Below are 20,006 nucleotides of genomic sequence, written 5' to 3' on the forward strand. Positions count from 1 at the left end.
AAGCCCTTGTCTTTCCCAGCAGCCTTACCCCCTCCCTCCATCCCGGACATGCTGCAAGCGGAGCAGCCGGCTCACGGCCAGGCTCCTCTTCCTACCCAAGAGAGGAAAAGGCATCACAGGCTCCAGGATGCTGGAAGACCGGGGCAGGAGCCCAGACCGAGCATCCCACACATGGCACCAGCACAGGGATGCGCTGCCAGCCCCCCCCCCCCGCCCCAGGCACCCACCACCCCGGCGTCCAAGGGCAGGAGGCATCAACCTCTGTTCCCCAGCAATTTGTGAGCTATCGCACTCTGCCCTCCATCCAGCCGCCTGCTAATTAGCACCAGCCCAGCCCTCCGCCTGCAATGAGAACAGCAATCAGCCCCGCTGCTCGCCTGCTAGGAACAATCTCCCTCCTTCCCTCCTCTGCATAAATTTCCCAGGCTGTGGTTTTTAGGCTCTGATCCCACATAGCTTTATTCACGAGAGAAGTCCCACTGGGGGCAAGGAAATTACTCCAGCGAGCAAAATTACCCGCGTACGGGATGCACGTACAGGGCACAACACAAGGGGTTGGTTTTGGTGTTTTTTTGTTGGGTTTTTTTTTTTTTTTTTTGCACAGCATCGAAACCAAAATAAATCCACCGAGGGAGCTCAAAGCCCAGCCTTGCTCCTGACCACGGGTAAGAGAGGGACAAATTATAGCAATTAAAAAGAAGAAAGAGACATGTGGACTTTCATATCCACAAACCTCAGGACGCAGTCGGCGGGGGGAGGATATTTCACAGTCACAGGCACGCTGCAAAAGCAAAGCGTGTCGCAAAATACTCTCTGTCCTCTGAGGCACAAGCTGTCCCTCCAGGCAGGCAGTGCCACCAACCCCGGGCACGAGGCTGGGACAGCCTGTCCCTGCCGCAGCCACCCGGCGTGGCTCGTCTGCAGCAGGAGGACACAGGCAGCATTGTACCCACAGCGGAGGTTTTTCGCGCTGGAGATTGAATTGCGGGGTCCTTCCCCTCCCGTGCGCACAAACGCTGCTCTGATGGGAAACGAGAGCTCGGCCGAGACTCTTCCGCTTCCCCCCCTCCCCTGCAGCTGCGACCGGACCCGCAGAAAAAACCCCGGTGCTCTGCTCGAACGCTTGCTCTTGCTGCACCCAACGCGCTTTCCAGCCCAGCGATCGCGGGTAACCAGCCAGAAAAACGCTGCTGCTCTAGCACAAGCTGAAAATGCATGTTGGGAGGCGGGGGGGAATTGCCCGATATTTTCAGCCTGAAACCGGAGTCAGGGCCAGGAGGTGAAGCCCACCACGCAGACGGCAAGGTGGCCGCAGCGTCTCCGGGCTGTTGGTTCATTAAGAGCATCCTAAGTGTAATTAAGGCTGGGAGACGACTGGATGGGAGCTCAGCATCCCTAAGAAACGGAGGGGAGGGGGGGGGGCCAAACCAGCAGGCGCAACCCAGGAGCGCCATCCAGGACACCCCTCCTTGCTGCTGCCTTTCCATCACCCCTAAGGCTGCCCCAGCCCCCCCTGGGGTATTTAATTGCACCCCCAGGTGCCAGGGCTGCGCGAGGATCCCCGGCGGGGAGCGGAGGTGTGGGCATGATCGCCTCTGCGTGCCACGCTCCGGGGACGGGGACGTTTGGCAGCCGCCTGCAGGGAAGGTGTCTGAAGTGCTGCTCGCGGTGGGAACATGAGTCAGAGCTCCCCGGTGCAAGAGCCTGATGTCTCCCTCCTGCTCATTTATTCAGCACGTCAAATATTTGCCCTGCGCAGTTGCACCAGACGCACGTTATTCAGGAGCTTTTTCTCCCCCCCCCCCCACTTCTGCTGGCAGTGGCAGCTTATAAAAAAAACACCACAGTGCCATCTTGGGAAACTTGGCCTCCCAGCTAAGCGCGTTCGAGCATCCTTTTCCTCGCCGGCTTCAGGGACCGGCTCCTCTCCAAGCATCCCCTCCGCGGGGACCAGGAGGGGCTGGACGCTGCAACCCACGGGCAAAAGCAACCACCCCGCAGGGCTGCGATGGGGAAAGGTCATTTCAGACCCGTTTCCAGCGCTGCCTGAGTGACAGCAAAGCCAGGAGCCTGCAGGCAGCGAGCAGTGGCCCTGCCTGTCCCTCCTGTCCCCTGCCCTGTCGAAGCACCCTGCCTGGAAGCGGCACAGGCAGCGGCAGGAGAGGCCAGCCAAGGAAAACTGCTCCGTTTTGCCTCCTGTCAGCGAGGAAGCGGCTTTGCTGGCTGCCAGCCCCACAGTAACCCCGTGGGGACCTCAATCTTTTCTTTTTTTTTTGTGCCACATCCCTCGATTTCTTATTTGTAAGGCTTCTCACACCCTGAACGGCCGCTCCCCAGGGAGGAGGTGTTTATCGCTGATTAATTGCTAACGGCTGGAGAAGGTGCCCTTGTGCAGAGGTGACACAAGAGGCCCTGGTCCCCCCTGGCCCCCCGGGGTCTCTGTCCCATGGTCGCAGCCAAAAATGTCCCATTTCGTTGGGGAACTGGAGAAATGGCTCGTGAAACACAAGCTTGGGGATGCAGCCGAGCGGGTCGGCCACCCGCACGGTGTGTTGCCGGATAAACGCAGCATGCTGCAGGGAGAAAACACATGCCCCCACCCTACCTGTAAGAGGAAAAAAAGTAAAAAAATCACCCTTCAATCTCCACTTGCTTTCCCAGCTGGGACACATGCTTTAGGCCTTTGCAAGAGCTTCCCAGGATCAGGGCTGGGATTTCTTGCTGGTGGGGGGCTCTGGAGCCCGCTCCCCCCCAGGCCAGCCTGCTCAGCCAGGCTCGGCGTCCATCCTGCTCCCCGGGATTTGCGGGAAGCCGCAACGCGTGGAAAAGCCCCAGGGCTGGAATAAACCTGCAAACAGCTTTTGCAGCGCTCTCAGAAATAGCACGAGGGGCGGCAGTGCCGTAGCTGATGCTCTGCTTTGCCCAAGAGGACGCGCATCGCCCATGCTCGGCAGCCACCCGATGCCACACTTATTCCTCGGTGGCTCCTGTGGACCCACAAACGAGCCCCAGAAGGACCCACTGGGCTGATACCTGGCACGGCAAATTCCCCAGTGCATGGCACAGAGATTTGCTGCACCAGCTCTTCTGCTGGCGGCGGGAGAGGGGGGGAACTGCCTCCTGTGTTCGGCCCCCCCCGTCAGCACTGCGTCCTCCCCACCAAGAAAGCATCCTCGAGCATCGTACACAACCAGCTCCAGAGGGATCTGCTGGGGCGAGAAAGCATGCTGGCATGAAAGGACTGGGGTTTTCCAGCTTATCCAGCCTTTACGGAGCTGCACGTCCCGCTCTGCTTGCGGAGGGGCAAGTTAGGCTGAGCCCGTGGCGAAGACCTGAGCTCATCACAGCTGAGCTCGACGCCCTTTGGGGAACCAGCAGGTGAAGAATCAGCGCTTGGGTGAAAGCCCAGTGAAAATAATTTGCCCAAGATGCCACCACCACGTCCCTCCCCGGCCGGCCAAGGAGCTGCAGTGACCTTGCCCGAACACAGTGTCTGGGGTTGAAAGTGCAGAGCAAGAGGATGTGACTCACAGCTGGGATGTGGCCGCAAAGGACAGATGTGTTTCGTTACCGTCCGGGGCCCTATCTGCAGCTCTGTCTGTGCACGCCGTGACTCAGCCTGGCCTTCGAGCCCTTCCAAAAAAGGAGCCGTGGCACATCTCTTCCCAGCAGCATCCCTGTGCTGCCGTAAAACACATTTGGGAAGTTCAAGCTCTTGCAAGGCGGGGGAAAAAAAAAAGAAAAAAAGAAAAAAAAAAGAAAAAAAGAAAAAAAAATCAAAGTCATACTTCTCCATGGGAATCTTCCAGTTTGAATTGTAAATTATTCAGAGAAGGTTAAAATCAAATGCTTTAGTGGTGGGATCCATCTCTAACTTTAGAGACTTAAAAGCTAAACATCCCCATTGCAATGGAGGGACACGGATGAGTCCCCTGGGTTTTCTTAGATACTCACTATAGGACAAGAGGAAACATGTCCTGGAGATGCTCCATGTCTGGAAAGAGGAATAAGGGGATTTCAACAGGTCTCCTTCCCACACTCCCTCGGGAATTCAGCAGCACTTAGCGGAGAAAGCCCCAAAGCACTGAGGTAAGGCTGAGATACCCCGTATTGGACATCAGAGAATCTAAAGAGGGGAATGCTGCAGCCGGCTAAGCATGGCACATTGCTTCTGTGGGTCTCCTGCAAAACCCTGACCCAGACCCCAACCTTGGGCAGCGTGTGTCCCCCCCCCCTCCCATTATCCCCACAAGCAGCTTTTTTCACACTCCCCGATTTATCCGTCACTGCCCACACGCCTTATGGCAACACAGCCGGGTACCGAGGGACACTGCGGGGCGATGGCCGGGGTCCCCTGGCAGCAAATCCACTCTTGCTCTGCTCTGCCCAGAACCACCCCCCCCTCCGGCCCCAGCTTCCCACCAGTGGTTTTTTCCAGCGGGAGAGCAGATGGGGTCACATCTGCCGGGAATTTTTCCCGGCCACATCCTGGCTTTGAAGCCACCAATAGCCGCGTATTTTTCTTTAACTCCCGTGTGCGATCCGGGGGCCAAGCGCTGCCCTGGGCCGGGGGCCAGAAAGCTGGGAGCCACCAATGCAGTTCACTTGGCAGACACTGGATGGGGCTACGAAACCGGCTACCGGCACACCTGGCAGAAACGGGGGGGGGGGGGGGGGCCAAAACAGTCTCTGCCAGATGTTTTGGGGTCCCGCTTTGCGGGTACCAGACGGACGTTGCAATAGCTGCCAGCACCCCTGCGGGATGCCGGCCCCAGTGCAGCGGTACCCGGCCCTTGGCAGCTTCGCTTTGGCCTTCGGTCACATCCCGGACACTCCGTGGTTGGGCAAGGATTGCCAGCACACGGACAAAGCCGGAGGCTTTACCCCCCGCAAAAAGATTTTCCGTGATCTGTTTGGAGAAGTAATGGAAAGGGAGAGCGGGAAGCTCCGGCAGCGAAGCAGCCGACATCCCCAGCAGCGCTGCCTTGCAAAGCGCTGATTCAGTTTTACGCTGCTGTTGTAAGACAAGGCGATCTTGCCACCTCCCAAGACACCGCTGCCTCAACCCAGGCTCCTTGCGGGCTGCTGGGGTGGGATTTTCCCATGTTTCACCCCAAAGCAAGGGGAGGATTGAGAGATGCAGTCCCAAAGCAGAGCCCAAGCGTGGTGAGAGGCGCAGCCCCGCATTGCGGAGCCCGCTGCGGACGAGGGCCAGCCCCGAATTCCCCAAACGCTGCTGTCAAACTTTCCGGCAAGGCTCTAAATCCAGCAGCCCTCGCCTGGCTCCAGCTGGCCGAGCAAGCTGGCAGCAGTGTGCGGACGAGAGCAGCTCAGCAGCTAACGAGAGTCAAAGCCTCCCCTGCTCGAGAAAAAAAAGGGAAAAAAAAAAAAAAAGGAAAAAAAAAGGAAAAAAGAGATGGTCCCCATAAATCATGAGCTAGTTACTGATGGAGAGGACTCCCCTCCCTCTTGCTCCGCACACTGCGACACAAATTATGGCCCCGGCTTCACCGTTGTTCAGTGATGAACATCTGAAAAGGCTGTGACAGATGAGAAAAGGGATGATTTAACAGCCATAAATCCAGCCAGCTTAGAGGTGTTTTTACAACCAAACCCATCTTGAATCCCCTCTGTTATGAATACTTATCACTCCCAGACACTACTACAATGGAAAGATTTTTAACAGCTTTAATAGAGACGCAATAAAACCCCCAGAGCCCAGCAAGCAAACGTCCTTTTTATCCCTGGAGGGAGGGAGAGGGGGCTGAGAGCTGCTTGCTGCACTCAAGCTTGAAGGATCAGAGCTGGAGCAGCCAGTGGGGCCACCGCTAACCCCTGGGTTTAGTGGACGGGTGGCATCATCCAAGAAGTGTATGAGCTTTTCCTAAAGCCGTTGGATGGAGGGTGTAATTAACACCCCGCGGGGAGGGAGGGATGGGGGGGCAGGCTGTGCCCATGATGGACGGCACCTTCTTCCTCCGGTGCTGCTCCTACCTTTGCCAGGGTCTCCTCCAGGAGCCAAGAAGCTGCCGTTACCCAAATCACACCTGATCTAGCCCACCGTTGGGGATTTAAAATGAGAGTGGTTTTAGCTCCAGCAAAGAGCCTCCTGGGTAGGGTGCTGCCCCTCAGCTGCCCCTCGCCTCGCTCGAGGCACCACGTTTCTCACTCATTAAAAGCTAAACGGGCTCAACGACCGCCACCCAACGAGCAGGACAGGGACACCAGACCTCCCAGCTGGGGATTAAGCGGGTCTAACAGGGACACCAGACCTCCTGTTTCGGGATTCAGTGGGTCTCACTCCTCCTTGCCGTGCGTGCTGCCCCTGTAAGCCTCCCTGTGCCGTTCCGCAAGCGCAGGCTGCGCCCAGCCACCAAAATCAGGGTCCGGGGGTGCACCCACTGCAAAAAGCACCCAGTTTAAGCAAATACCTGAGGAATACGCACCACCTTACTTATACACACAAGCTTATCGGGCGCAGCGAGGCGATAAGTAATTCATCGGCGGGCTGGGGGGGAACAAAAGCGCTCCCAGGCCACGGGGCTTCTGGTTTTCCACAGCTCATCAGCTCGCACCCCTGTAAAACCCCGGGTAGGATACGGGGTGGGTTTCCTTCCTCTAACGGTGAACCTGTGGAAGGCTCCAAGGAGGGTAATTAAAAAAAAAAAAAAAAGAAAAAAAAAAAAAAAGACAGATCAGGGCAGCTCCTTCCTAAGAGTAAACGTGGCTGTGAAAGGCTGTCACTGGGCTATCGGGAGAGAAAGCAGCACTGCAGGGCAAGGAACAGGCTCGGCTTGGCCACGTGGAGACCGGAGGGGACGCTGCCTCCGATGTCTCCGAAGCCCGGGTGGAGGATGACGCTCACAGCCCGTTAATCTAAGGGAACATCTTTTTTTTTTTTTTTTTTTTTTTTTTTAATAAGATAATACTGAGTAATTGATTTTTAAATACACTGAAATCAAATGTCCCGAGGCCAGAGCAGGATCCCAGCTCTGCCGTCGGTTCAGCGGCGACTGGCAGAGATGGAGCACGCAGGGGAAAAGAAAATAAAAATTACATCTCCGCCGCCTGCCTCGCTGGCTGCAGGGCAAACGCTAACGTTTCTTTAAAAGGGGCATCAATTTTTTTTCCCCCCTATTAAAAAAAGTAGGTCATCGAAAGGGGAGCCGAGCTGGGGAAGGCACCAGGGACCACCGAGGCCGAGCAGGCGGCGGGGAAAAGATCCACCTGATTAAAACACACGACACCGGCTGAGCACAAAAGTCATTTTTAAGACAATTTATTCCAATCTCTCTCTCTCTCTCTCTCACCCCGTCCTTCACGCAGTCCCAATCAGGCAGGTTTTACAGCCTTTTTTTTTTTTTTTTATTCGATTTTAATCCGTTTTCTTTTTTTTTTTAGAAAAATACACATGCAAATAATATATATTTCACCGTTAACCTTTTTTTTGTTTTTTTCCCCCACGTTGCGGGGGGGGCGGAGGGAACCAAAACAGAACAAAAAAGAAGTAGTAAAGAAACAAAGCAGGATTCGGGAAAGACCCGAGTGGAGACTAACCGGGGGATGCCACGGGGATGGGATGCGCCGGGATACGGGATTTTGGCGCTGATGCTTATGCTCCAGCACATCCTTTCCATCAGAAAGGTGTTCGTTGGGGCGAGGGGCTGCCGGAGGGGACTAACGTGCACTTTGTGCACGTTAGTCCCCTCCGGCAGCCCCTCGCCCCGACAAAAACATTTCTCCGTCAATTCTGCCCGGGTTTGGGAATGGCCAAGGGAAAGCCAGTGCAGGATCCATCCTTCCTCTGAGACCCAGCACGGAGCAAAGTCCCAGCCCAAGCTTAAGCAAAAGCACCAAAACCTAAGAGCTACATGGAAAAAAAAAAATCAAAAAAAAACCCAAAAAACCCATTATGCTATTTATCTTATGGGATACAGCTGATAGCACGGGGGAAAACGGACTGATGGTCTCCCCGAAACCCGGACTCGACGTTTCAGGACGCTGGTTTTGGGGTGAAACTGGGTGCTGGACCCTGGGCTGTGTGGGGTTGGGGGTTTTCTCTGTCCCCCCGGGCAGAGCCGAGCGGGTCTCCCATCAGAGCAGGGATGTGCCCCGGCGGAGGGGAGCAGCGATGTCCCCATCTCCCCGGCCTCTCCGCAAACACCGTCCCAAGGTACCGCGGGGAAAAAATACCAGGTACACTGCGTACGGGGTAGCTGCCGTCACTCCAGCAGAAGAGGAGATGGACTTAAGACGGGGCTATTTCAGGTTCCATCGATGATCAGCTGGAGCGAAGGGGCTGGGGAAGGAGAGGGCAGCAAGGTGCAGCCCGGGGAAGGAGGGCGATTAGTCCAATACCGCAGCTGCTGTGGGAAGCCAGGAGGCTTGGGGAAAAGCCGCAAGCCCACGGCAGCCCCGATGCCGACGATGCAGCAGGGAGCGGGCGCAGGGGGAATCTGTCTCGCTGCTGCTTTGCTGCCTCCTGCCAAGCCGCTTTCATGTGGTTCTCTTCTGCCTCCTCTCCCAGCCGTCCCGCCCAAGGCCATGGCTTTTTTTTCCTGTTGATCCAGGCTAATGATATGGAGCAAACTGTGTTTTCTCTCTGCCCAGAGGTACAAAACCACACAGGCAGGGCAGGGAAGGGTTCCCAAGCGCAGGATTTCCCTCCGGCTCCCAAGGCGCCTTATACTAAAGAAGGCAGCAGCACTTTGCCAGCCCCGTTTCTGCTCCCAGCAAGCCCCCGTATGGCCCGTGTCCCCGGCCGGTGGTGATATCCTTGGATACACAACACAACCTGCTGACAGACTGACTCATCGGCTGCTGCATCCCATCGGCATCCTCAGCAGCCGGCTCCTGCATTGCCAGCACAAACCCACGTGCTGCAAACGCCCAGTGCCTCCCTAGGGAGGGAGATGGGTCAAACTGGAGGCAGAGCCGGTGGCTGGATGTGGTCCCTGCCATCACCTCCCGCATCCCCGGTCCAGCTCCAGCCTCCGTTGTGCTCGCCCAGCGAATGCCGGTGGGGAAAGGCGGCGGGAGGCTCGCAACCTTGGATTCCTCCGGATTTACCACTGTCCACGGCAGCCTCGGAAAGGCACCGAGCAGCGAACACGTGTGGCAGCTCAGACCCATCGCCGTTGTGCCACGAAACACCAAAGACCGCAGGCAGCGTTTCACGGCGGGGGGGTGGCTGGAGACACAGCGATCCAGCTCTCATAAACATACCCGGGGGCTGCAGCAACCGCTCCCTTTTTGCTTTTCTCTCGTGTTTTGTTGTTCGGTCTTTTTTTTTTTTAACTGACAAAATACACTTTTGGGACTGTCTACTCTGAAAATAGATGGGGGGAGGGTCTGGCAAGGGGGGGCGGGGGGGCTGTTTGGCTCCTATTTCTACAGGCTGCCCTGGTGCAGCTCTAAAGTTTGGTGGACGATCATGCAGGTTTTATTGCAGCTTGTGTGGGTGGCTTTTTTTAAAGTAGCCCAGCTTCAGTTTCAAGTAGCCCCAGAGGTGGGTTTCTCTCCCCTCTGACCCTCTCCGGCCGCCGTCTCTCTGCTGCAGCGTGCCGGCCAGGCGGCTATTCGGTAGCCATCTGCTCGATGTGGTCGCTGAGCAGTTTGTATTGCTCTGCGGAGAGATAAAAGGGTGCTGGGGAGGGTGCCGAAGCATCCCAGCCAGGCAGGTGGGCTCCATCCCTCCGGGACCCCTCGAAGGGGTTGCGCATCCCCCAGGCTCGCCCCTACCTTCATCCAAATTGCCGATGGTCGCCTGCTTCTTCAGGAAGTCGCTGCAGAGCTTCTTGTTCAGGCCGAACGCCAGCATGTTGTGAATGAAGGTGCTGAGGAAGGACAGAGATGCTCTTGGTGAGGGAAGGGGCAAGGCTGTCCTTTCTTCCCCCCACCTCCTCTTCCTCTCCGCAGCCCCTTGTACCGGGCACTGGGATGATGCTCGGCTGTGGGAGAGCGCGGTAGGTCCCTGCGGTGCCTGGATTTACAACGTAAGAGGCAGGAGCAGGGCCCGGGAAGAAGCATCAAGCACCCTCTGCACCACAACGGTTGTCCCCAGTGGGGGAACATCTGTAAGGTGTCCCACCCACAGCTGGCGAGGACACACCGCAGAGCCCGGCGCCAGGAGGGACGGTCCCCGCGCCCTGCTCACCCCAGCTGCCCGAAGGTGATGTTCTCGTTGAAGCGGAGGCTGTCGTCACGCTCCTCCTGCGTCATGTGGCACCACTTCTCCCTGCAAGGCACAAGCCCGTCTGGCACCGCCGGGACCCTGGGACCCCCTGCCCGCATCCACCCCCCTCCCCGGCCACCCTGCCTGAGGACAGCAGGGCACCGAGAGCCCCTCGGCCGCCAGCGCTCCTGTGGTGCTGGATGAGCTCTCACACCTGCGTCCATCTCTTGCCCCGGGGCAAAGCAAGAGATGCCCCAGGAAAAAGCCTTCTTCAGCCTTGGCTTTCTCCTGGAGGCCCTGATTCAGAGCTAGAAACTGGCATCAGCCTCTCCAGCACAGTCTCTCACCTTCGGTGCCATCATTTCGGCAAGGGGGACGAGTGAGGAAGCAGGGCGGGGGTTTGCAGCTCTCGGGGACGGCCATCCCAGCAGGGCACCACTGAAGCCCCCCCCACCTGGGGGAGGGTACCAGGGTGGTACCAGACACCTCTCCCCCATCTCCAGCAGGGCTCCAACTCCCCGAGCACCAAGCAAGCTGCTCCCCAAAAATACCTCGCGCACTCTGACAGTGCGAGAGGCCCCTACACCCCCCCGCCATGGCCCCATTTGGGGGCTGAAGTCCCGAATCCCAGCACTGCCGGGAGGATGCTCCAGCTCCGCTCCAGCTCCCTCGCAAATGCAACCGCAGCGTTGCCTTAAAGGAAGGGTGGGTTTTTTTAAGCTCTAGATGCTTGCAACCAACTCAAGGCGGTGGCAGGAGTCCCCATCCAGGTGTCCCACTTGGGAGTAAAGCCTGTGTCACAGAAACGTCCCCGTGGTGGTGCAACGCTCGGGCGGTGGCGGGGGGCTCAGTGCATGCACGCCGGGGAAACTACAGCTCCAGGGTGAAGCCAGCCCCCTCCTCCCCAGAACTCAGGTGAGGTTACAGCCAAGGAGAAGAGGAGGAAAAGCAAGGGAAAAACAGGGATAGGTAGAAGAAAAACAGCTGTATGGAGGAGAAGGAAGAGGAGAACACCGGGAGCGGACTGCACGCTTGCAGCTAGCTCGCCGGCACGCCAAGCAGGACCGGGGGAGCTGTGTCGGGTGGAAACGGCGGCTGGGCAGAAGTGGGTCTCACAGTAAATTCAGTGAGGTCAGCTCAGCCCCACAGCACGTTTGTGATGCTGAAACTGGGAAAGGATGAGCGCTCAGACAGGCTGGCACCACGAAGGGGACCCTGTCCTCCTTCAAGTCACCCCAGCCTGGACGAAAGCTGTGAAGCCGAGCCTGCGGTCTCCAGGGGTGAGCTGCTTATGTTTATAGGGCTCTGGAAACTTATACGATATGTTTAAAGGGATATTTAAGAAAAAAAAAGAAAAAAAAGAAAAAAAAGAAAAAAAAAAAGAAAAAAGAAAAAAAAGAAAAAAGAAAAAAGAAAAAAGAAAAAAAGAAAAAAGAAACAAAAAGAAAAAACAGAAAAAAAAAGAAAAAAAGAAAAAAGAAAAAAGGAAAAAGGAAAAAGGAAAAAGGAGAAAGAAAAAAGGAAAAAGGAAAAAGGAGAAAGAAAAAAGAAAAAAGAAAGAAAAAAGAAAAAAGAAAAAAGAAAAAAGAAAAAAGAAAAAAGAAAAAAAGAAAAAAAAGAAAAAAAAGAAAAAAAGAAAAAAAGAAAAAAAAGGTGTAATTTCTCCCAGATAAAGCTTACGACAGCAAATAAAAACCACATCTAAATCTGGAGGCTGAACAGAAAGGAGAAGAATCAAATTAAGGAGCTTTGAAATCTGGAAGCAAAACTTCACAGATCTCACTGGCCCACTTACAGAAGAGGCATGTTTGTAACTGTTTTTTTTTTTTTCCTGCCTTTTTATGTTTTTGAGGGAGGAAGGGGAGAAAAAATAAATAAATAAAAATTATCAAAGTGCCCCAGAAAAACTCGCCGTGCTTTTGGCTTCTTGTTCGAGAGTAACATGCCTGAGAAGGGGGAAAGCCCACATGTGGCTCTGCTCAAACCCTTTGATCCTTTACACCGGCACAGCAGGGCAGGCGCAGGGGTGCGTGACCCCATGGGCTGTGATAACACCTTGCCTGTATTTCGGCGTGCCCAGGGAAGCCTCATCGCAGCCGGGCACCGGTGAGAACCGCACCGGTGAGGCTGGCTTGGATCGCTCGGCATCGCTTGTCTCTCGGCAGCGGCGTTTCCCCCCCCCGCGGCTGACCTGAGCGATGCTCTGTCTGAGCAATACTGAAGTTATCCGTTCGCGGGTGCACGCCTTGGCCACGTGGAAGATTTACTGCCAAGCTTCGAAGAACTCTCATCCTCTTGCTAATGCCATCGCTCGGAGTGATTTGCTCCAAGATGGAATATCCCACGCTCCAGCAAGAGAGCAATGAGTCTCCCTGATCCCCGATCCCAGCTCGGAGCGGGGATGGATGCGGCTGCTTTTGAGCTTTGCAACCAGGAGGACACTCTCACGATTGCAGCATGCAGCCCCCGTTTGCCTTTTTCTTTTAATGGAGGAATGGCAGCACAAAAGTGCATTAAAAAAGAAAAAAAAAAAAAAAAAAAAAAAGAAGGACCAGCTTTTCCAGCTGGCAAAGGATCCTCAGCACCTCTACGTGGCAGCAGAAGCCGGGAGCAAGCGGGAAGGACAGGAGGGGGATGCTTTCTCCATGAAGAGACTCGGTTCATGTCCAAAACCTGCCCGGGGAACCATTCCCAGCTCAAGCCCTCAGCTTCCCCGGCAGCGGGGCATCTGAGTTCCACAGTGAAATACCACAGCTTGAAACCAGTCAGGTTTCTTTTAAAAAGCCGTATTACAGAGGAACGAATCTCAACTTTTCTGGCCCCTTTGAGAGGGTGATGCCCGTGAAGTCAAACCTCCAGCGGCCGTTCCTCCCGGGGGGAGAAAGGGCCTTTCGGAGCACCCATGAAACGTGTTACCCCGCTCCCCAGGGCAGGATTTGGACCTGAAGCGAGCGTCGGCCTCTGGACACTAATGCACCGAAGTACGGGGACAGACACACCTCTTCTCCTCTTCCTCCCCAGCGTTCCCTCTGGAGCGGCAGCAGAAACGGGGCCGACAATAGTGGTGCGTGAAAGATCATGCAAGATAGAGGGATGGAGGGGAAAGGAGAGAAGAAGAGACGGAAGAAGGTTGTTAGAGGCAGAGAGAGGAAAGAGAGAGAAAAAGAGGAGTTTAGTTCTGGTCCCTTCCCCCCCACCCCCCCCAAGTCCCCTGCCCTCCCCACCGAGAGGAGAAAAAAACCTCCCCAGCTCTCACTGCGGCCCCGGGAGGACACAGCCCCGGCCGCCCCAGCAATGCCCTGGCCGTCCCACAGAGATGGGCACCATCACAAACCCGCCGCCACGGACCCTGCAGACGCCTGCCATGGTCAAGCACCACCCCTGGCGTTTCCAACCCAGCCCGTGGGACGCCAGCCCTCGCCCACCAGCTCCTCCTGCCAGGGATCTTAATCCTCAGTCCAGCAAGCAGCATCCCAGTTCGCCCAGCGGCTTGTGTTATCCTCTCCAGAGGACTGGTGGCGGGGGAGGGGGTCACCACCACCTTCCAGCCCCCCTGAGATACTCGGAGTACTCCAGGCCTGCAGCTCCCGAAGCTCATTCATTAGTCGGGCTCGTTTCTGCAGCGGAGGCAGACTCAGCCGTCAGATTAATTGAGAAAGGCACCCAGAGCAGAGAGCAGCTGCCGGGGGCGTATGTCCTTGTGAGACATTTGCTGCTGCTAATTTGGGGCTTAATCAAAGCAAATGCGGTTACGGTTACATTACTGTTCAATAGGTTCTTTCAGTGGCTTGCTTGGAATAAAAGAAAAAGCAATAAAGGAGAAAGCAGAGATTGATCGGTGCGCCGAGGCTGGCAGAGCATCCCATGGTGCGAGCCAGGGCTGCCGCGGCTCAGCTCAGGTTGTGGGGAGGATGCCGGAGGGCTGGCTGCTTCAAGAAGGGTCGGCGCTGACTCGGAAAGGGGCTGTTCAAACGCTCCGAGCTCAACGACTCTCGCCCCGAGAGCTCGAAGCCTCAGAGCACGGCACGGACACGCAGCAGGAGGGGTCTGGCTTCAGGAGGGGGCGTGAAACTGTGGTCGAGAGAGGAGCGAATTGCTCGAGCCCCCACGGCAGGTCCGTGGTGGAGCAAGAGATGGGCACGAGCCTGGCGAGCGTCTCGCCCACCCTCGTACCCCATGGGATCCCCACGTCCAGGCACCCGGACGGTCCCCGCACACAGCCACCCTCCGAAACGAGCACCCCCTTCCCTTTGCAGGGTTTATCTCAATCCTCCCGAGCCCTCAGGGCCGTCTCCAGCTCTCGTCCTTGCTGGCTGCCCGGGGTCAGTCCCCGCGCTGGGCTGGCAGCACTTCCACAGCCCTCCCGGGGACAGCCGGGACGCAGGGCACCCCCTCCCCATCCGCTGTACCCCCCCCGCCCCGAAAACGCATCTTCTCCCACATCTGCTTACAAACCGAGCACCAACAGCCTGAACCCTGGCTGGGTTTTCCAGACACATCTCTAGGGCTTCATTTTCACAAAAAAAAAAAATGATGTAAAATGAGCGAGAAAACTTTCATGCTCCCAAATCTTCCAGAGGATGCAGCTCTCACCTGCCCACCCCACCGCCCAGTGGCCCCGGCAGCTTTGCAATCAGGGGTGGAGAACAGAGTGGTTCCCCACGGCCCGTAATGCTTAGGGCCATCAGGAGCCGGGGGCAATGCCGGGGGGGGGCTGGAGGGGACACGGCGCCTCCTTTTCCCGCGGGGACATGTCCTACCTGGTGGTGGGGGACCGCTTCCTGCGCTCGCAGTGCACGGCGTCGAAGAAGGCGGCGTTCCAAAACCGCAGGTTGTGCCTGCAAGGAGGGAGGGAGGTGTTGAGGATGGCCACCCCCCACACCCCCCAGCCTGCCCATGAGTCCTCCTCCCAGGGCCAAGTTCACCCATTTCCCGGGGCCGGGAGATGATGCAGATCTGGCAGATTTGGTCTGGTTTTGGGCCAGCTCCTTGTGTGGCGGCAAACACGCTCTCGCTAGCACAAGGGATGCGCAAAAGCCATGGCCACCTCTTTTAAGGGTGGCAGCAGCTTAAAAGCACTCATGAACATCTGGGGAATGTGTGGGCAAGGATGACAAATCCCCTCCCCAGGGAGGCAAATGCCGGGTAGGAGCCAGCTTGCCCTGGGCAGGCTTTACCAGATCGGCTGCTGCTTGAGGTGCATGTACAGGTAGATCTTCTCTCCTTTCTTCTCCTCCTCTGGGCTCTGCACGGAAACTGTGGGGACACACAGTTACATGCCGAGGTCTGGATGACCCCCACCTTCCGACCCATGCACAGACTTTGTGACCCCCTGCCAGTTTGGTGTCCAAGCAGCCATGATGGCAAGGTTTGCAAACCAAATAGTCATCCCCAACACATCCGCAGCAACACGAAGAGGAGCTTTTACTGTCCTTTGCGGGCAGATATTAGCTCTGATCAAGGTATGGATGTCCCAGGAGGATACTCAAGGGAGTGGACCACTGGTTTGGTAGCACACACCGCTACCAGGGAGACCGGATCAGCATGAAAGCTCAGAGGAACTGGATGCCCAAACCTCTGCAACCTATGCCACTGAGGACAAGGTGCCACAAGATGTCCTTGCGCGACAAGACCTGTGATTGCTCCAAAGCAAGGAGCTCCAAAGCTGGAGCATTTCTCTAGGAGCTCAGAGGACACAGCACCGGTCCATCCTGCCCTTCCCACCCCACAGTTCCGGCAATGCCGGCCACCTCGTACCACTTCCAACCCTTGCTCCTTCCCCAAGGGATGCCTTGACCATGCCTACTTCAGCAACGCTGGCTCCACTCACCCGTCTTCTTCAGCTTCTCCTTTGGTTTGTCCTCACCTTCGCTGTGGCACAGAAATCAGTGTCAGCTCCCGAGGAGCCTGTCCCCCTGACAGCCCACGCAGCAAAACCCCCTTGCCAAGGGGAGCACCTTCGTTTGAAAAACCCCCTGCTCCCACACCACTGTCCCTGGGGCCACAACGGTGGCTAAGAGACTGTGACGCCCAACCCAGTTGCACCTAGCACAGAGATGACGCAGAAGACCACAAAGCAGCAGCGCTGTCTCCTGGAAACACATATTTCCATGCCCAAGGGACATGGGCCTCCCAGGCCATGAGATGCCCCGTGACCAAACAATGAAGCGTGGGACCAGGCTAGGGAACGTCCTCCCATGGCCATGATAACCCCTGGCTCATGGTGGCCCTACTCCCAGGAGGTTTCTGACTTGGTCATCTTACAACTGCATGCCTCAGCCCACCCTGCCCTCCCAACAGGGTGGTACCCACTCGCTCTTTTTGGTGGTAGGACCCTTCAGTTTGGTCTCCAGGCCCCCAAAGAAGCCCTTGACGTTCTCCGTCTTGGCTGATGTGTTTTTCAGCAGCCGCTCCGCGATGTCCTTCTTCTCCGCCAGCCAGCTGTTGGCCGACTTCAGGTACGAGTCAATGCTGCCCATGGGCTTCTCCTTGGCCTCCAAGGGCAGTGCGTGGGTCTTGCCTGCGGGCAAAGAGGCAGGAGCTCAGTCGGCCCCATGGTCCTGGGTGCTGCCAGCTCTTAGGGGACCCGCTCCCAGCTACAAGATGCACCGCAGAGACCAGGAGCCAGACAGAAACAGTGCAGACCCCATCCCATCCCAGTTCCTGTAGGTCTTTATCCTCCCCCCATTTTGGATAGAAAACCCAGGCCCCGTGGAGGGGTCACCACCACACGCCAAGCAACAAGACAAGGTGTTTCTGGGCTGGGGGTTTCACTTCACATCCCCAGGGCTGGGGAACATCTTGTGATTGCCACATAAAAATTTCCCTGGCTAGAAGCAACAGCAAACCAGCATCAGCGTGAACTACCACCCCAGCGAGGGTTTCCAGCAGGTTTGCACAGCTTCGGGGCTGTGGAGGCTCTTTTCTGCTTGATATCAGAGTCATTCAGAGTAAGCTTGGGTACCCGTTCATCACCCTTCCCACGCACAGGGCACACTTCACCACCAGTCGCCAGCACAAGCAGAGTCCGAGGGTGCAGACACCTCTTACCCACGTAGTAGTAGGTGAAACACATGGTCATGAGGTTCTTGGCGGGGCTGAAGTCATCCATCTGGTGACACCTGACACGGGGGGAGGATTCGGTGAAGACACCCAGTGATGGCAACCCAAGCAGCGTCATGGTTGCTGCCCCTCCTCGAGCCTGTGGCTCTGATCTCAGGGCCTTTCGTTGGTCGCAACGAAGCCCCAGATCCCCCTGACTTACTCGAAGAGCACGAGGGCGAAGGACTGCATCAGGCGGTAGAAGGTCTGCTCCGAGACGCACTTGGAGTTGCAGCGCTGCAGGCACAAAGCCCAGGGTTTAGCACAGCCCTACGGGGCAGCTGCCTGCAGCAAGGGCATCCTCAGCGCCCCCCCAGCCCCGGGACCCCCCCCCCACTGCAGGGAGGTGGGCAGAGAGCGCGGGCGGTCGGGCCTCCCTCTCGGAGGCAGCGGTTTACCTCTCTGGATTGTTTTTCTAGGGAATGGGACGTTTCTGAATGCTGATGGGATTTCATTTTAAAGAAAACGGGTGACTTCTCTCCCACATTGCAGCCAACAGGTATTTAACTGTCTCGGGATGCATTTATTCACTTCCGTATCTCGCTATAGTGAGATAGCACTGTGAGGATACTGAGATTCCTCCCTTTCCCCAAGTTTCTGCCCTCCGAAAATATTGCTTTGGGCCATTCCTAAATTCCCCTGGGCCATTCCTAAATTCCCCAGGCTGCTCCAAAGCCCCCATACAGGATCCCCACTTCTTCGCCCATCTCTCCCCTTACCTGGGCGCTCACGTATCTCGCGAACCATTCCCTGCCCTTCCCGTTCTCGCCGCTGCAGAGCTCACCAAACCTGGCCTTCTCTTCTTGGTCCAAATCCTCTCTGAAAGGGGGAAAAAGTTAAAAAAAAACCAAACAAACCGCCATTAAGGATGAGGATGTGGCCGGCATCCCCCGTCCAACCAGCACGGCTCAGGTCCCCCACGTCATCCCTCTCGGCGGCAGCATCCCGGTGCTGCGATGCCGGGAGGAAGGCAGAGGAAGAGGGGAAGGGGAGCATCCATGTTGTCATCCCTCGGCTTACGCTGCTCTTTTGTTCCTCCCTGGCAGGGGAGAAACCAGAGGCAGAGGGAGAAGGGAAGAGCCAAGGACAGCCCGAGCAGAAGCTGAGCTCCGGAGACAGGCACTCTGCCCCAGAGCTAAAACAACCCCTGTTGCTGCTCGTCACGCCGGGTTTGCTCAATCTCGCTTGACACGCCGAGCCGCAGCGTTACGGAGACCACAGCAATGGGAGCTGGGGGGGGCGGGATGCAGGGCTGGCGGGGAAGCCGGGGGCTGCCGTGGGCCCCGGGGCCCGCACGAGCTGCCGACATTTGTACAAGCAGCAGCAGAGATGCCCAGCGTGGGGAGGGGAGCTGCAGACCCCCGCCATGGCGAGACCTCAGCACGGGAAAGGGGAGAAAGAAAAGGGGAGGGAAGCTGGGGGTGAAACGTGCGTGGGAGAGGGGCGCAAGTCACAGCCCGCGTCCCCCCGCTTAGCTCCAATGCCGCATTATGGCGGGGAGCCACAAGCTGCGTTAGTCGAGCACGGGGAAGGACACAAACCGATGCTCCCGGAGTGGGAAAGCAGCCAGATCCCATCCCGCGGGATGCGCCCTGGCAGCAGGCTCGTCCAGCCCCGCTCGCTCACCCCCCCGTGAAGATCTTCTCCACGTAGTGCCGCATGAACTCCCGGCGCTCGGCCGTCGCCTCGTCCCGGGCAGACTCGGTGCTCTGGCTGGAGGAGAAGGACTCGTTGGAGGAGGAGCGGCGGTAGCCACCCCAGTGCCTGGGAGAGTCACCCATGTCATTCTCACTGTCTGCCGACTCAGTGGCATCGCTCTCCTCCTCGGCCACATCCTCCGTGACCCCCAGGTGCCCGTTGCCGCTGGGGGCAGCGGGAGGAGAGGGCTCCGAGGGGACGGAGGCCGGTGTTTCGGCATCAAAGTCGATGAGGTTCCCTACAGGCACATCCAGGGGCGCTTCCATGGCTCTCCCGGGGGATGTGGCGGTGTTGGGGGGACTCGCTCCTCGTCCTTTCACCCCTCACTGGGGTGTCAAGGCCATCGCGGGCAGGACGGGCTGGCTAAGGCAGGCGGGTCCTTCCGTGGGGGGACAGCTTACTGCAGGACATCTGAAAGACAGGCAGAGGACAAGAGTGAGGACAGGGCCCAGGGGAACCACCACCATGGACCAAGGAGACCACAGGCCAACACCTATGATGTCCCCACCAGCAGCGAGGAGGCACAGGACAAGGACACACCAACCAGGCGGAGCTGGCTGCTTTCCATCCGCCCCAGGAACAAGCAAACCCACGCAGTGCTCCTGTGCTTTCTGCACCGTTCAAGTGGGTTTTTCATCCTTTAGCCCAGAAAAGAGATAATTTGAGCCCAAGATCCACGTGCCACATTTGGGATGTGACATCTCGCAGCCTGACGGGCAAAACTGGGCCGGCGTGAGCCGGCAGCTGGCAAACACACTGGTGATTTTCCAAGGCAGCCCCGGAGAAGCATCCTCCCCTCCCCTTCCCTCCTCCCTGCTCACGGGTCTGCCTGACCCCCTTTGGAAATGGGACCATCTCCGGGGTGGAGCATCCCAGTGTTAGACACGCACCGACTTCGTTAAACTGAGAAAGGAAAGGGGATGACAAATGCAACAGAAACCATAATGGGATGTGGTCGTAGGGCTCTGGACTGCAATTAGACTCATTAGTTATGGTGTCTAACCCAGATTGCAAAGACCCTGGAAAGCAGGGA

General features: G+C 57.1%; 1 protein-coding gene across 9 annotated transcripts in view; it reads right to left on the minus strand.

The window, feature by feature from the left end:
• Positions 1-7,729: 7,729 nt before the first annotated feature.
• The window catches only part of KIAA0513 (KIAA0513 ortholog), a 35,218-nt gene continuing 22,941 nt past the window's right edge, over positions 7,730-20,006 (minus strand). For 8 of the 9 annotated variants that reach the window (XM_054198378.1, XM_054198377.1, XM_054198375.1 and 5 more), the window contains exons 2-12: positions 18,902-19,384; positions 17,995-18,094; positions 17,439-17,512; positions 17,225-17,295; positions 16,487-16,694; positions 16,005-16,045; positions 15,352-15,430; positions 14,935-15,012; positions 10,157-10,237; positions 9,742-9,836; positions 7,730-9,625 (exon numbers count right to left, since the gene is read on the minus strand). In XM_054198378.1, the coding sequence (XP_054054353.1) occupies positions 9,576-9,625; positions 9,742-9,836; positions 10,157-10,237; positions 14,935-15,012; positions 15,352-15,430; positions 16,005-16,045; positions 16,487-16,694; positions 17,225-17,295; positions 17,439-17,512; positions 17,995-18,094; positions 18,902-19,239 (1,215 nt within the window). In that variant the 5' untranslated portion in view covers positions 19,240-19,384 and the 3' untranslated portion in view covers positions 7,730-9,575. Of the gene's footprint in view, positions 9,626-9,741; positions 9,837-10,156; positions 10,238-13,173; positions 13,204-14,934; positions 15,013-15,351; positions 15,431-16,004; positions 16,046-16,486; positions 16,695-17,224; positions 17,296-17,438; positions 17,513-17,994; positions 18,095-18,901; positions 19,385-20,006 lie in introns of all 9 variants that reach the window. The other variant, XM_054198384.1, reaches the window with a different exon arrangement.

The sequence above is a fragment of the Rissa tridactyla genome, chromosome 4 (assembly GCF_028500815.1).
Source record: "Rissa tridactyla isolate bRisTri1 chromosome 4, bRisTri1.patW.cur.20221130, whole genome shotgun sequence".
Classification (NCBI taxonomy): Eukaryota; Metazoa; Chordata; class Aves; order Charadriiformes; family Laridae; genus Rissa; species Rissa tridactyla.